Source organism: Phalacrocorax aristotelis, chromosome 1, assembly GCF_949628215.1.
Source record: "Phalacrocorax aristotelis chromosome 1, bGulAri2.1, whole genome shotgun sequence".
Classification (NCBI taxonomy): domain Eukaryota; kingdom Metazoa; phylum Chordata; class Aves; order Suliformes; family Phalacrocoracidae; genus Phalacrocorax; species Phalacrocorax aristotelis.
In genome coordinates this window covers 81,323,598-81,340,604 of record NC_134276.1, presented here as the reverse complement: position 1 = coordinate 81,340,604, position 17,007 = coordinate 81,323,598, and the positions used below count along the sequence as shown (strand labels likewise).

Genomic DNA, 17,007 nt, shown 5'->3' with positions numbered 1-17,007 from the left:
GTGGTTCATGTGAAAAGTGTCTTGGTCATTATTAGGATCTCCTTTATTAATGAAGAATGTAAACCAGATATTGCTATGAATTGCTGATATTTTACCCTCTTCAGCACTATGGAGACACTTGGCATCGATTAAAATAAAGATGCCACTTGTACAGGAAAGCCTCAATTTACAATTTACAAGTCTCAGGTAGATCTGCTGGTATCAAACATGAAACAGAGATCATTAGCATAAGAGGTCAAAGCCCTTCTAGAAAATGCCTAATAGAAATCCAGCACATGCAGCAAAAGCTTCAAAGAAAGGACAGAAAAGTTTCTGATGGCGCATTACTGCAAAGCATGACCTCCTGTGGTCCTTCACTGAAGGGCAACCCTCCCATGAAACCTGACATGGAAGAGTCTATAAGCCATTTCTCTGCCAGGATGAGGCATCCCAGGATATCTATCTCTCAGTGGCTTTTTCAGAGTGGATTCATAAAAGCACCTACACTGCTGGTCGACGTCTTGCAGGTAAAGTCCAGGAATAATCTACAAACACCATATTTGGCCACTTTGGCCAATAAGCACCTCCCCAACCCTGGGGCTTGAGTTTCTGCTTCTGGGCCCCCCCAGAAGTGACAATATCTCAGCAAATCAGACCACGTGGGATCACAGACCAGATGTACCTGACCCTAGTTGACCTAAGACCTCAGTTTAAGCAGCCTTCTCAAAGCATACTTGCCTCACACCAACACCTGCAAGGCCAGAACGAAGTAGATGATGATATTGGTTTCAACTACACACCCAGGGCCATGGGCACAGAAGAAAAAAAAAAAAGGTATTATACTATTACAATATATCCTACTGGAAAAAAATGCAGGGCCTAAACTTTCAGCAGCTTAAGGTAGTTTATATCCACAGCTCCCAGAAAAGTGCACTCACTCTTAGCCCAGGGTGGGCTAGGAAAAAAGTCTGAATCCACGTTGTTAAGGTATGAACTGTGAAAAAGACAGCAGAAGAAGGGGAAATTAAGGCACCAAAAGCTTATATGGTCTAACTCTCTAGCCTTCTGTAGAGGGCCACCTAGACCTGACCTAGTGCTCCCAAGATAGCTTACAGTTTCTGAATGAAAGTCACATGACAAAAAAACCCACATTTAGTGGTAGACGTGGATAGCTGGGCTTCAGAACTGCCCTCTCTCCAGTCTACACTGGTACAGCCTCTTCTGGTCTGTCTGTCTTCCTCTAGCTTCACGCACAGGCAGTCAAGGGGTCAAGGATGGCAGTGCCCTCGGAACCCTGGTACTAGCCTGTGCTAAAGCCACTACATCTTTCAGCAGCATCTGAGAAAGCAGAATTTGCCCTTTTATTAACATTTATGCCTACCAGCAGTTGCTGCTATTTCTGATACGTGGGGAGAGAGGATTGCTCCATTCCCCTCCCCCTTTTCCTTTACACCCACAATTTCCTGACCAAAGCTCATTTCAATATTGCCTTGAAACAATATTTTTGCTTTTTAAAATACTGTGATTCATCCATCTCCTGTCAAATCACATTTTGAGACACGTGTCTTGTAATATTTTAGTTTCACAAGGTACAAGGACAACCATCAGGAAGAACAGGGAACATATATTGATTTACAGCTCTGTCAGAAGACTCAGGAGACCGAAAGTAGAAATCCTGTTGAGTTAGCATTGCAACCAGGAACTCTATGAAGTTTTTAGAATTTGAGTGTTGTTTCTATGTACAAGGACTTTTACTGTCTTCAAATCTATAAATCTAATTCTACAAATCTAATTCAGCCCATCTACATGAAATTTAAATACAAACTCTCTAAATCAGTGTAAGACAACAGCAATTACAATCAAGGATTTGAGAAATACAATGTGCTAAAACTTCTGCTAATGAAGTATTACAAAATGAATTAAAAAGCCTTTCTGTCTAAATGTTAACATTCATACTTTATTTAAGAGCAGATAGCAAGTTATTTTAAAAACAGTAGGGAGCTTCTAAGGAAAACAAACGATGTAAAAATGGTTGTAAAAATGACATGAAAAATAAAATAAAATCTGAAAGTATGAATGTTCTTCTGTTTTAACTACCACAATAATTTAGCATCAAGAAGTAATAACAGAAAATGTACAGCAGTAAGTACAGAAAACACATGCCTACTTTCCAAACTGGGATTGCGTACTAGACTTTCTTTAATGCTCAGTGTAACTATGGCCCAATGGGAACTGAGAAGAAAAAATTATCAAAAGAAAAAACAAAACCAAAAAGAAAACCCCTTGTGAACATGCTTAAGAATGTCACCCATGCGCAGGAAACAAACAAGAACATGTAACCAGACACAAACAGGCATTACCTAAAAGTTTAAAGTTTTGCAGCTGAAACAGCATGGGTGCCAGCCTTTCTCCCCTACTGCTGGATGAGACCTAACAAATATTAAGGTGCTTTAAACAGGGACTGAAAATCATTGGTCTTATTACCTCTCCACACAAGCAAGAGCTCAGCTGTAGGGAAGATCAGATTACAGAAAGACAGTTTAACTGACAAAACCTTAAAAAACACCTTAGAAGTCCAACAGAAAAATGTTCTGCATCCTCCCTTTAGGAAAAGGCTCTTTAATAGTATTTTTCAATTTCTTCTTGCTTTACTATTTCATTTTAAGTATGTTAATTGTGATGGTTTCTCTTTGCTTACAAAGGTTTAGGATTTTACCAGTGGACACTGAAAGGAAACGCAGAGCAAGAAACACAACTTTGAGTGTCATTAAAGCCAGTTTCTTACCTTTTGGTCACACGCACATATTTCATATTGTTTCTGAAATCCACTCATCCATATGTCAAACTTCCCATGCTCCCCCTTCAAGCATTGAAAGGACAGGCAATACTAAAGAGGCACAATACAATCATTCTGCATTTGTGGTTTTAAAAAACACTCAATGTCATGACCTACATTATTATTGTCTCACTGCTGGAGCTTAATATGTGTAACTTAAACAGAGACTCACCTTGCATGATAGCGCGAGTGCCAGGAGGCGCACGCATTGGCCGAGGAAAGGTGTGACGTGGCTGTCTCAGGTTGACTTTCTGTAAATTTGGTTGCGTGCCAGGAGTGAGGCCTGCAGGCTAGGTCATTTCTTCTGAAAACGAGAGAGACAGTGTACTAGTTCAATGCAAACAGTTGAGTAAGAAGACGTGCAGCAAAAAATCTACCAGGGCAGTAGTCAAATGCTATACAGATAGGAAAGAGGCAAAATGACTTTAAATGACAGCAAATGAGACAACTTGCTACATGCATGCCAGTTTTGAAAAGACACTAACATTCCTTTAAAATGCTTGAGATGCAGTGAAATGTCAATACTCTCCAAGGTCTGTGCTTGGTTTTCTTTCTTTTGGTTGGGTTTTTTTTGTTTGTTTGGTTGGTTGATTTTTTGTTTTTTGTGTTGTTATTTACTTTTATTTATTTTGGGAGTGGGGTGGTTTTTATGAGAGGCAGAGACAGCCAAGCAAATTTTGAAGTACCTGACACATATCCAGACCTTTAACAGTTAAAGCTACCACTGAGACTTATGACTCTCTTACAACATGTCAACAGTACAGTAGGGCTTTGGCAAGGTTTTATTGTAGGTATGAGCTTATGGGAGGAGGTGGGAAGAAAAAAGTTAATGACAGGAAGGAGTAAAGCCATATACTTTGTTTCATACAAGTTAGTAAGAGTGAGATAACTAATAATTTTAACTCCAGCCACGTTCCACTTCAGCTCTTGAAATGTTTGGAACAAAATGTATGCAGTGGCTTTTTTTTTTTTTTTATCTCCTGTTTGTTTTATTTTGTTTTTAAAGAATACACCTCAAAAATAGTTCAGCAATTCAAAGTCCCCAAACGTCTACTTGAATATCACCTCCAAATGTACACGGTAATGTAACCGAACAGATCCCTTCTTAGAAGTACAACAGTAAGTTGTTAGAGCTTTGTACCTTCCAAAGCTTTCTGCAGAACTGCTCTGCACTCCTCTGCTCCTTCCTTCTGCTCAGGAATTAGTAAAAACAGCTTGCCCTTCCTTTCAAGGACTTGCTGTTTGTAACACCTCTTGGCATTCACAAAATAAGTGCATCCTTTTTCCCCATTGTTAAATAAGCCTTCTGGGTGGAATTCAGCTACTTCTGTTTCAGTGAGCAGATGCTGAGCACGGGCCATTTGCCTAGACCCTCTCAGTCGCCCAGGAATGAAGCAGGCACTTACTGAAGGTAATTCATCCTGCCCTTCTCTTTGGCTCATCTTGAGGGAAGTGTAATTTAAAATTTAGACGAGGTTTAAGGTGAAACAAATCCCATGCTTCCAAGCCACAGTCTGAAGCAAAGGCTTACAGGACCTTAGCTCTTGAGGGCTTCTGTAATGCACTTATATATTTCAGTTCTGTATTTATGAATTTTATTACTGCAAGGTTAAGAAATTTGTCTAAGTCACAAAGTAATTTGCTAAGCTAAGAAAGCGTTCCCTATTTCCAGCTTGAACTCTAAAGGCAGGGTTTTTTTTTTTATCATTCCCCCTTTTTATAAATTTGGATTAGCCATTGAATTTAGAGAACAAAACTAAAGCTCATTATAAACACAGTGTCTTCAGAACAGGTCAAATTTTAGTACATGGCTTTTTGCAGTACATTCAGGAAGATCTGATGAATTCAATGACGAATTGCCTTTCCAAACTCTGCATGCAGGACTACAAAAGGAGAATAATAATTCTACAGGGAATCTGTAATTTCACTAAGAAGTGTAGCATCATTACTGTCACTAAAAAAAAAGAAGTAATTGTTTCCATAAACAAAAGCCTACTCTTCCCAGCATGACAAAAGAGAAAACAGTTAACCAGAGCATCACTATGTTCTTCTTTCTTGGTAGAATATAAAATTCAGAGAGTCAGTGGAGGAACCCAAATACTCTCAGTGCAAACATGTGCAAAAGATTCTGCTCAGCTACACGATGCTGGGCTCCAGACAGTCCTCGTGTACACCAAGAGGCCCAGGCCTGTGTTCAGGTATGGAGAAGAAAAAAAAAAAATCATTGCCCTGTTCACCTGCACAAAACATCGAAGGGTTTTTTCTCCCCCAACAGCTCACCTCTGATAGTATTGATACCAGCTCAGCAAACCACTAATACCAATTTAGGCAAATTCAATAGTCCTCCTAGGCAAATTCAGCAAAAAGGTTTATCTATGATGAGACAATTACTTTTCTATGATGCACCACTAAGGAAAGACAAGGCTAGAAAATACAAGCAATGTTTGGAGCATGAGGAAACGAAGGTTGGGAAAGAGAACTGCAACAGTTTGCTATGGGTTTGGCAAGTGGTAGAGGAATTCAATCACTGGGAATGAACAGAAGGGATGCACTTGTAAAGTCAGTACTGTACCTCATAGAACATCTCAAGATCTTCATAAGATAGTTTCTCGCCACATTAACATCATTTTCAGATGGCATTTTCTGTGCTACAATATCCACCACCACTTTCATCTTCCTGAGCAGCCAAGCAAGGGGAGGAACAGACTGGACTGAGTTGGGATGTGAGACAAGCCAGGTGGACAAGAATTTACAAGTTCTGTTTCGTTTTTTGTATTTGTGGACACACATGTATTTTTGAGAGGTTCTTTCTTTTAGACATAATAGTCTGAACAGCCTAAAAATACTGGTAGGATATCTGGAGGGTGGAATCACACAGACACCTGCTTTCGCTGAAGTCCACAACATGACTAAAGGTCAATTTACTGTGTATAGTCAACAATGTTTTCGGCTGGATTCTCACCATTTAATTACATTTACTATTTCCTGCACTTCAAGACACTAATTTTTCTAACAATAAATGGGGAACAGCATGATTGTTGATTCCAAAACTCAGCACAAGCAGATAGAAGGGCTGGAAAGAAAAGATTAAAAGACTCAAAACAGGAATATTTTGCAGGCAACTAAAGATGCTGGAAGCTGAGCATTTATATTCTAATGTAATACCTCTGTATTAATTCTGAGTGACAGAATGAGATCATCTGAACCTACAACCCAGAAAACCTCTAGCATTAATAGAAGCATTAATAAAAGCATTTCACTGAGAACGTCCTTCTACCACTGCTTTTACAAAAGCTACTGGAAGGAAAATGCTGATAAGCTTTGAAGATATGACACAAAGGGAAAAAAACAATTTCTATTGACTATAAGCAATCTGTTACATAGTGGTCTCGATGACATGTGAGCGCAAATACTTTAGCAATAAAACAACCTTTCCAATCCAGTTTTTCACAATAAATCTGTCCTTTTAGAGTTACTGCTTGGAAGTCATTACAAAAGACATTCTGAATTTCACAGGCTATACGGATTAGAGATACTGGCTTAGATTGCTGCAGCAATACTAAGGAGGTTGACAGGGGTGTGGAGGAAACATACTTCCTTGACCAAGAGAGAAAAATAATTAAAATAGACAAGCAGATTTATCTGTAACCAACAACAAAAGTCAGAAAAATATCTTAAAAACTAAAAGTAGACAGGAAATTAATCAAAGTCACCAAACTACCTCAGCACATGACAAAAATATCAAGGAATATGAGCTGTTTCCTCTGTTTTCAGACACATTCTGGATTTCTGTAGGTTGTGTTCAGATAAAAGGCTAGCAGATACAAGAGGCATATATTCCCCCCCAGTGGAATTTCTGTTTTATTCCAATCTACCAAAGAGCATCCTTGTTGTAACCCTACCACACAGCCTTTTCCATTTGTCCCCCAAAGCAAAAGGAGGACAGGCAGTTCCTGGGGCCTTCATCCAGGAAAGCAATCGCTATGATTTATTTGCCTATTAATGTTTCGTTCCAGCCCTCTGCTGAATCAACAAAGACGGAAGGCCTGACTGCTGACTCACACATAAGCGTAAGGCTGCAAGTCTTCCACTGCAAGTGGCAGCAGCTACACATGACAGAGGCTGTACAGTATTCCTGACAGAGAAAACTGGCTGTCATTCTTCTCATTACTGGCCCTTCTCTTTAGCTCAAAGGAGTGGTTTTAGTACCAGCAGCGCTGACGTACCCACACAAAGACACTCTCAATACACCCATCTCAAGAACGAGACAACACACAGTTCCTACAGGGATTTTTCAGGTAAAACTTTGGAAATGTGAAAACTAACAAAGAGTCATACTGATGGGGCATGTTAACCAGGGCTGCCCAGGCACTTTCCTTTTTAAAGGCTACCTTCTGTTCTTTCATGCCCTTATGCTGCCCGCAATTTACCGATCCGTATGATTGCTTTTCACATTATATCTAAATAATTCTTCAGAATAGCTGAGCTCATCTGGGGCAGGGAGGGAACCTGAAACTCTTTTCCAGTTCACAAAAAGCCAAAGCCCCTCACTGCCAGGTTCCACCTACACTAACAAGGGCAGCAAAAAACTGCCATAAGGAGATTGTTAAATCTCCACGTAAGCACGCGGTACCATGTTGCCTGCGACCACCTGGAAGGACCCGCCAGAAAATACCCCGGCCCCGCCCCCTGGCGGGCCAGGCCCACCCCGCCCCCGCCGCCTGCCGCCCCCACCGCCCCCTGGCGGCTCCCTGCGCTCTGCACGATGAAGGCCCCTACTCTGAAAAACAAACAGAACTCGACTTCGGTTCTCCTATTCGGCTTTTTAATTGTTATTTCTCATGATAATTAGCCCTTCCTCAGTACACTGAAGCGGCACACTCTTCTCCTGTGACCCTGAAACCCAGTGCCTGACAGGACTTTTTTTTTCTTCTGGCAGCTGCAGCCCTCAGGCTGCACGATTCACAGCACTGCTCCAAATCCGTAGTAATTATTTTACAGTCAGGGCTCCCCGACGGCACATCTAAGGAGAAGTGGGCATTTGATGCCAGTCCTTGTGAACACGATGCTTCCTGCTGTTCATCTGTATCAGCTGCACCAGGAAATAAAGCCTGGGTTTAGACAAGAATTCCCCATTTTTCTAATTTAAAAGGAAGGGCGAGCCAGCAGCCTCCATCAGAACTGAGCTGAATCCACAAGGAACTGCTACACACTGTCACCACTAACTCTCCGAGTTAAAACTGGTGTAGTGATTATATTAAAGATTCTTTAAAATAAAGTATTCAGTTTTCAGTCGCTTTAGTTTCTGCAGCACTTTTTCATTTGCAAAGCTGCCGATCACTGTTTTGCTGTATAGTCCCCAGGTTTCAGGGTACAACTTCCCTGCAAGCCCCAGAATTTGGGAACCAGCCAATGTAGATATATCAAACAGCAGCTATCCATATAAAAGACTTCTCTCTGTTCACCAAGGTGCAACTCAGACTTTCAGTAGTGAAGCAAAGCCTCTCTCCAACACTTCGTGTTTATAATATAGCCCAAGTTCACATTTTGACAGTTGCAGCAGGATGTCCGAAATGCTTTGTTATTTTAACCCCTGCCTATAACCAGGCATTTGTCCCAATTCCAGCTACAAGACTGCCCTGCCTGCATGCCAAGATGCAATGCTAAGGAAATGCAGAAAGGCTGCAGCACTGAGATAAAATGGAAACCTACACGTGCTTAAAGGTCAAATGCACAAGTTGTTGGCATTCTCAAACAAGAAGCACGCTTGGACACTGCATGTACAGAATGGTTCGTCTCACAAGGTGCCCTCGGGGTGTTTCAAAGCCAAATAAACTGCATCATGTGGCAGTTGTTTGAGCTGTGATTAAAAAATCCTCTCATACATCGTTAAGATGGCTAGTTACAGCGTTGCCCTGCGCCAGCCAGGCAAGTAACTACGACAAGTTGAGACTTTGGGATCTCCTCAGCAAGACACTCATCGATTGTTTTTTACTCCACATAGAGAAATTTCAGGAATTTGTAGTGACAGCACAGATGTCCTTGCTCGTCCCCTTATAAATCCCAAATGACTTCATAGTTTCCAGCTTTCTCACCTCACCTCCTTTAAAATACATGCATACACCCAGCCAGACATACCAACATTTTGTTAATGAATTTTATATATCTGTATGTGCTGGGAGAAAAAAAAAACATCCTTCCAAGCCACGTCTTTTTCTTTTTTATCCCAGTTCACCAATCTTGTGGTCAATGGATTAAAATACACTAGAAGAGCAACATATAATGCAGTTAAATGGGTATCCAAAAAGCCACTGTAAATAAACTACCAAATCCCTTATTCAGTTCATGAAAAACATTATTCAGTTATTTTTAGTCTTCTGAACCCTTGGGGTGGGGGTGGTGGTGTAAAGCTGAAAACCACCATGAAGCTGCAGTTACCCACAGGGGCCTCTAATAGTAAGAAATAACAAAAATAGTTAAATATATTTTTGCCTTCAGATTGTGAAGATCTCACCCAACTACCTAACCTGGGAGCTCACAACTAGAACGGGATGGGTTTTTTTCTTCTAAAAAGAAAAAAAGATAAAATTGCTATCTGAACAAATCAAGTATTCTTTTGAATGAACACTTACTTGGCCAAAATATCTTTCTCTTTCTTCTCAGCCCCTCTTCAAATAAACAACATTCCTTTCTGTAGAGTACTGAAGGAGTCATCACCCTCCGCAGACAAAGACATTAGGTGTTTTCTCTCTCAGGCAACTATATTCATAGAATTCAAATTACTTCATGTTATGTTAGTCACCACTGGCAGATCTGTCTGCCAGGGTAATACAGGAATGAGGTACCTAAAATCTGGCAAAAGATGAAGGTCCAGCAGCAAAGCTATATAAGGGATGTGAACAGCTTCTTGTGTCGCTCTCAATAATTCAATACAGCCGTGAGTTATCCTAATCTAGGCTCAAACAGTTGTATCAATTCCATAAAGAAGCTTTAGGTTAAGTACAATAAAATCCCCTCCTCCTTTCCCCTTGCCATTCTCAGTGTTGTCCTGCCTCCCAACATACCTGTCTATATCTTTGGTTGTAACAGAAACCCAAACAATGGGTAAAAAAGTGATTTTAAAAGCTGGACAAAGCATCCAAAAATTGAGGTTGAACACCTTCCCGGAACACAGTTACTCTTCCACTTTATTTCTTCCTCATTTTCTTTGAAATTGGAGAAAGGAAGGGGGGGATGGTGTTTCTGTGCAAAAGAATATGAGAAGGAAGGAAACCACAGAAAACTCCCTAAAAATTTTCATGCAACAATCCCATATTAAAGGATCCCCCCCAAATTAAAAAACACCCACAATATATTTTGAAGTAAACCTTCACTGTCATTCATAACCAATACAATGATTCAAAAAAGTTATACACGCACTCACATCTATACGTATACACAAAGTCATTTTTTAAGTTTTTCAAAACTCAAAATATGCCCGCAGCTTCTCTGTCCAGGTTGATGGTTTTGCACTTCAACCAATGGGTTTTGTTATTCCCAATAGACCTAAGCCCTGCTAAAACCTGACCCACCGTCCACTTCTGATTTTCTCTCTTATTCTTTTTAGAGAATCACAGCCTGAATCACTTTGTTCCCTTTTTGGAAGGGTGTCCTACTGCCTTTCACTCAGATTCAGCCTCGGATGCCCCAACTTCCTGCTGTCCTGAGCTTAGGCAGAAGTGATTTGAATGCTTTTTCTAAAGTACGCTCTATGCCAGCATTCTCATCATCTACCCAGGAGAGCCTTAAATGTCCTTCCAAAGACAGACAGTAAATTTAGGCTTTGTTTGGGTGAGCCACAGACTGAACAAACCCCTCTCAAAAGCCAACAAACAGGGGGCCTTCCTAGCTCAGGCAGAAGCATCAGGACTTGAAATTTTAAGTTAACTGTGTGAAGACATCATACCCTCACTTTTATAGAGATTAAACTTGAAATGTGTAAAATGTCTGTTCATGGTGAGCAACAAACCTGAAAAACTACTGGTAAATATGATCACGGTTAAGTATTTTAAGGCAATGCCTTTTACACCTGCAGTATCTGAGATCTCACTGATCTATAATGATGGTATCACTGATCTATAGTGAACTTTATAACACCACCACACACCATCCCCTCTCTTTCACACTTACTCCCTGAATTTAAAAAAAAAAAAAAGCCTGAAGGGAACTGTATTTGGGATTAAAATTTGTTGAAGGTTGTCATATTAGGTATCTGCAGAAGGTTAAATGGAAATGCTTTCACCTCATAATTGATCAAATGTTGCTTATACAAGATTTAAAAAACTAGTGTGCCAGCTCAACAGCCTAGGAAAGTGAATTTAAAGGTGAAGCTCTTAATATCAGAAATTGTCAACAGCAACATTACTGTTAGTTTGCCAGCTGTGCACTGTTTTCCAAAATAAACACAGGAGGGCCGACATATACAAATTCAAATTACTACCGGCAACACTCAAGCCCTACCAGAGTTTTTGTTTCAAGACTGCTTCTCTCCATTAACAGCAGCATGCACCCCATCTGTTGTCAGAACCACCTCTCCTTGTGTATTAGCATCTATTCTTTTGGGAAAATCCCCTGTGACATACTTCACTGCAATGGGGTGAAAACTGATCAGCCTGGTACATGAAAAAACTCTTCACTGACCTCAGACAGCTGAGCCCCACTGCCTGCGTCCCCTTGTCCAGTGACAGCTGGGTTAGTCACAGGCAAAAAAAAACAGACATCCAAGGCTCTGCACATAATATGCACAGGCACACAAACTGCAGAAGATGAACAGTTGAGAGAGAGAACAGTTGATAGTCTCAAGCAACACTAAAACCCATGTATAGAAATTAAAAATAAAGAATAAAAATTTAACGCAAAAAAAAGTCATTAGCAGCCTTGTCATCCTAAGACAAATCTACGCTGCCCTAGCATACTCAACTCTCTTCAAAGTTTAAATGATTTCAATGAGGAGAAAAAAACAAATGAAAGTTGGGCGCTCAATCAACTTTGTGAATCCCTCTAACTTACCAAATAGTAAACTATTATCTTTTCTGATTAAAATGTATTAAAAACACATAGTTGAAGAAAAATGTGTCTTAACAATAGAAAGCTGTTAACAACTGAATAACCATGAAGCAATGAACAAACCTGGTCTAACAGCAGCCCACCTGATTCCTAATCCCTAGCTATTACAGAAGCTCCTTGCAACAAGTTTTCACATCCTCACCTGCGCTGGCAGCTCTTTCCTCAGCTCGGCCAAATCCCTGGATAGAGTCACCAGTGTGATTCCCGCTGGAGTGCTGTCCTTGCCTCTGTCTCTGCATCCTTTCCTCTCTGCAGCCCCTGTCCCAAACCAGTTTGGGGTTGGCTATTCCTACCTTCCCCTCTCCAAGAACATGGCAAACTAACACTTCCTTTGTGGGCCCGTTCCTACACAGTCTTTTCCCACCTGCGTTTTCACCTCAGCAGCCAGCCAGACTTCAAGATTTAAGAGCTCTATCAATCTCTGGTAAGAATTACTTAATGGTTTAGATAAACTGCTTTCAAAATCCAGTTTAGGGACAATTTATTTGCAGGCCTGAATTCAAATTAGGCTTCAGAGCTGAACCTTCCAAAACCTACAAAATTTCGACAAATCTATGTGCAAACCCCCCACATCATCTATGAGCTAGGAATAATCAAAACAGTATGCCTAAAAAGAAAAATATATACCCCCGTCACGGTTTTAGCTGAGATAGGGTTAATTTTCTTCACTGCAGCTGGCATAGTGCTGTGCTTTGGACTTACCATGAAAATAATGTTGATAACACACTGAGGTTTTAGTTGTTGCTGGGTAGTGCTTACACTAGTCAAGGACTTTTCCAGCTCCCCGTGCTCTGCCGGGTGCACAAGAAGCCGGGGGAAGGGGGGGGGGGGCACAGCCAGGACAGCTGAGCCAAACTGGCCAAAGGGGTATTCCATATCATATGATGTCATGCCCAGTATATTAACTGGAGTGAGTGGGCCAGGGGCAGGCAGTGATTGCAGCTCAGGGACCAGCAGTGTTGGTCAGTGGGTGGTGAGCAGTTAAATTGCTTACAGGGGTTCCCCCCCCCCTTTTTTTTTTTTTTTTGAGGGGTGGGGGTGGTGGGTGGGTGTGTGCGCGTTCATTTTTCTCTCTCATTATTTTCCTTTTTATTATATTATCATTATTATTACCACCATTATTACTATTACTCTTTGGTTTTAATTATTAAGCTGTTCTTATCTCAACCCATGAGTTTTCTTGCTTTTCCTCTTCCGATTCTCTTCCCCATCCCACAGGGGTGGGGGGAGTGAGTGAGCGGCTGAGTGATGTTTAGTTGCCAACTGGGGCTGAAACACACCACCTCCCACCGTGTGTGGATGTGTGTATTGACTGACCTTCAACATGAACGAAGAAAACACAGGAAGACAAGGATCTGCCTTTTGTTCCATCAGAATCCACAGGACATTTCAGAAGCACATAGACAAGATCAACAAACAAAATACTCTTCTCAGAGAAATCTCTGATTCTCTTGGCTGCCTCTGCCCTAGTCCACCCAGATCTGATTTACTCCTGACATACCCCATGCTGACAATTGAGTTTTCTCCAGTCTGCAAACCTCTTGAGCTCTATAAAAATCTTATTCTCAACACCTCTGCATTCATAATACCAGAACTATAAATTCCCATGCATAAAAATTAAACCTCTCCTTCCTTAATGTGGGAATCATTTATCCAACTTCTAAAATGCAGAAGCTAGAAGATGCAGCACTACCTAATAACGAACCTTCTTATTCCTAATATAAAACCAGTGTAAACTGGCCACAATCACCTTCTGTTTTCTTCAGGGAATGACTACTATCCCCTCCTGTCCATTCTGAAGCTGTAACATCAAGATCACCACCTCACTAAAAAGGAGGTATTGACATCCTGATGTTGCAAGACAGTGCTAAGCAGGCACAACGCAGTTCCCCATTTCTTGAACTTCTACATCAATATTCTAACTCAACCCTCCAACTATTTCTATGTCAGAGCACCAGTCAAATTCCGGCTTTCCCACATGAAACCTTTTCAAGTGCCATAGCACCACCACCCCTCCAACACAGCAGCAGAAATTACTTGGGTTCAGCAAAATCTAAGAGAAGGAATACTGAAAATAATACCAGCCAACAGGACCAGTAAGGGAATTCATACAGAATGACAAACTTGTAGCGCAATGAAGTCCTCCCTACCCAAAAGCCTTTTCTAAACCTCTGTTGAAACCCTGCTGGTAATGGTGGCATAGAAATGCAGAGAATAATGCAACCTCGATGATACATTATGTATCAAAATTGTTCACAAAAAGGAATGGCTAAAGCAGATGCACTGCAGGAACGGCATTTAATGAAATAAATCTTGCGAAGAATACCACAGGTCTCCGTTACCAACGCTATAGTCCTTTTTAACCAGAAAAAGCATTAGAATATGGAGGACCAAATCAAACATGCCCACATGAAGTCTTTTTGCTCATCTATTTAAGAACTTGCATTTGTTAAGTATTCAAATATTGCTTCTCAGCCTATCCTCAACAAAACTTGGGATTCTCAAGTAATCTTTCAAATAAATACTGGTAACATCACACAACATCCAGGACCCATTTGTTCCAGCATAGCCATAGCGGAGAAAAAGATAAATTCAATGCTTAATCTCATACTCCATACTTATAGAAAAAATTTCAACATTTTGTACATTAATAAAGAACTTAATAAGCTTTTTATGCAGAAACTTTCCCTCGAGGCATCTCAGCCTCAGAAGGACAACAGAGATTTGAAATTAAGAACTGCTGTGCAAAGGAGCGCGGGAGAAGGAAGAAAACAAAACCCTGTTCTGGAGGAGCCCCTTCTGGACTACACATACAAGTGTACATAAAAATTTATAGTGCTTCCACTGATTGTGATATTTGGAGATAGCCATGCAACTGTAAATCACCGAGATATATAGCATTGCTTTTAAAACAGGATTTTTATCGTCATAGTAACTATTTCCAGATCAAAACAGACATTAGAGTTTTGGCATATTACAGAGCTCATAATTTGGGCATGAAAACTCAGCTGCCTTAACGTGTTGGAAGCCCCAGGCATAAGGTGGTTATAGTTGCACAATCATCATCTGAGGTAACCTCTCCCTCCTTACCTCCCAGAGGCGGCTCAAGTTTCAGGTGGAGAAGCTAATTGTTCAGTTCGAAGTTATATCCCCTTGTTAATCTCCAACTGATGACTGCAGCTGTAACAGCATTATAACAAAAAGCAGTACAGTTTCAAACACTTACGCATCCATCTACGGTTTCTCCACTGGCAAAGGGCAGATATTTTCCTGCGACTTCCTGGAACATGAGCTCCTCTCCTCCTATGCTTATATTAATCCGGGCCCAGTTTCTTCAACATTGCGTGTAGGGACTATTCACTGAGGTTGAGGAGATCCGCATGGGCAGGTATAACATTGTCACCGCTGTCACCGAGAGCTCCTACCAGCCTGCAGGGCTGCAGATCTGTGCCTTACTTTGAGCAAGGCAAGGCCACCACCCTCCATCCCTAGAGTGGGGGCTGCAGTGAACCAAGTGAAAGAAGCTGGCCCCTCTTCCAGGGCCGCCTCTACCTCCTGCTTCATCTACTGACATTTTCTTCTGTCAGAAACAGAGCTGGACCCCCCCTGCTACCAGACAGTGCTCATCCTTATCACGCAGTGGTCAAGCAAGAATAAGATCCAGCTGATGGCTACAGAATGGCTAAGAATGACCTTTCTTCCCCTGCATCATCTCTCTTACAGATGAGTGTCTGGGTCACCCAGAGACAGTGATACTCTCCTTCCTATTGCAAAGGGGCTAGCAGCTATGCCTGGAGAAGGTGGGTCCCTCCCTGAACACAGTAGTGTACCTACAGGACGCACAGACTTGTCCCTGTCTCCAGCCTTGCCCAAACCGTCTGTCCTCCATCACACATACACAGCAACAGAGGGGTATGTCTGAATCCTGAAAATAGAGAGCGTAATTTCTTCACCCCTTTCAGTAATGTGAGACCCTTCCAGAAATGCAGACACAAACTGAGAGTTCACAAAAAGGAAATGCAGTGATTGCAAGGATATCAAATTGGCAATACCTCTGCCACCCACGAGAGCCACCTAACCCCCTGCCCCAGAGAAACAGCGGTGGACACGGACAAGTTGCTGTCCCCTGCGCCACCCCTGTGGCTCATCTCCTTGGGCAGCAGCTCCCAGAGATGCTGGCCCAGGTGAAAAACCCATTCCAGTCCAGCCACTGAATAAACACACTCAAGTCTTAAGTAAATTTATGCTGAACAAAAAAATAAACCCCTACTTAACCTATTAACTTCAACAATGCTGTTTCCCTTGATTTGGAAACCCTGGGAACACATACAGGCCTTGTACTGAGCAGATGTATGGCAGCCTTAAAATACTTGAAACCATTTAGAGCTGGAAGTTTAAAAGTGACTAGACAACTCTGATTTCTGGGATTCCCAGAGCAGAGCTGATTTTATTTAGTGGATAACGTTCCTACTGAATGTGCCAAGATATGCACCCAATTTAACATCATTAGACTTGAAAGCTGGGTTCAGTCACTTCACAGCAAAATAAAAGCTATTTTCCAAGCAAGATTGAAAACAGAATCACTTCACAGCAATAACACCACAAATCTTCAATACATTATTCCACTTCCAGCCCACATCACACCACCCCTTCAGATCTCAATCTTTAGTCACCCTAATTATCACCAAGAATAAGTTTTACGAGACAGCCAATCTGGCAAAAATAAAACTGAAAAAAAAAAAAACAACACGCAAGTTGAAATATGTGCTTGGATGCAAGGAAATCGAATCGGAAACTACCTCAATGATTTTTCCAAGGCCAGTCCAGTTACAATGGATGACAAAATACAGGGAAAAAAGGTTCTAGTTAATATTCATAAATAGCTACTCCTGCTGCTAAAACTTGCATGCTAAAAGCCATAGGGGCTACCAGCGTCCCTCTGAAGTGACTGAGCAGTTTAATAACTGAATTCACCAGCGCACTCTTCCCCCATAAACCAAGGTATGGCTCCTGATGCAAAGTATCTGTGGGCAACCTCACAATAAATAATGATACTACATCCACATGCAAGTTGTGAATACATCACT

General features: G+C 41.3%; 1 protein-coding gene across 4 annotated transcripts in view; it reads right to left on the bottom strand.

Moving 5' to 3' along the window:
* SHROOM2 (shroom family member 2) overlaps nucleotides 1–17,007 on the bottom strand; it is a 124,992-nt gene that overhangs the window by 39,841 nt on the left and 68,144 nt on the right. For 2 of the 4 annotated variants that reach the window (XM_075095110.1, XM_075095127.1), the window contains exon 3: nucleotides 2,988–3,119. In XM_075095110.1, coding sequence (XP_074951211.1) covers nucleotides 2,988–3,119 — 132 coding nt within the window. Of the gene's footprint in view, nucleotides 1–2,987; nucleotides 3,120–5,387; nucleotides 5,493–17,007 lie in introns of all 4 variants that reach the window. The other 2 variants (XM_075095136.1, XM_075095118.1) reach the window with 2 other exon arrangements.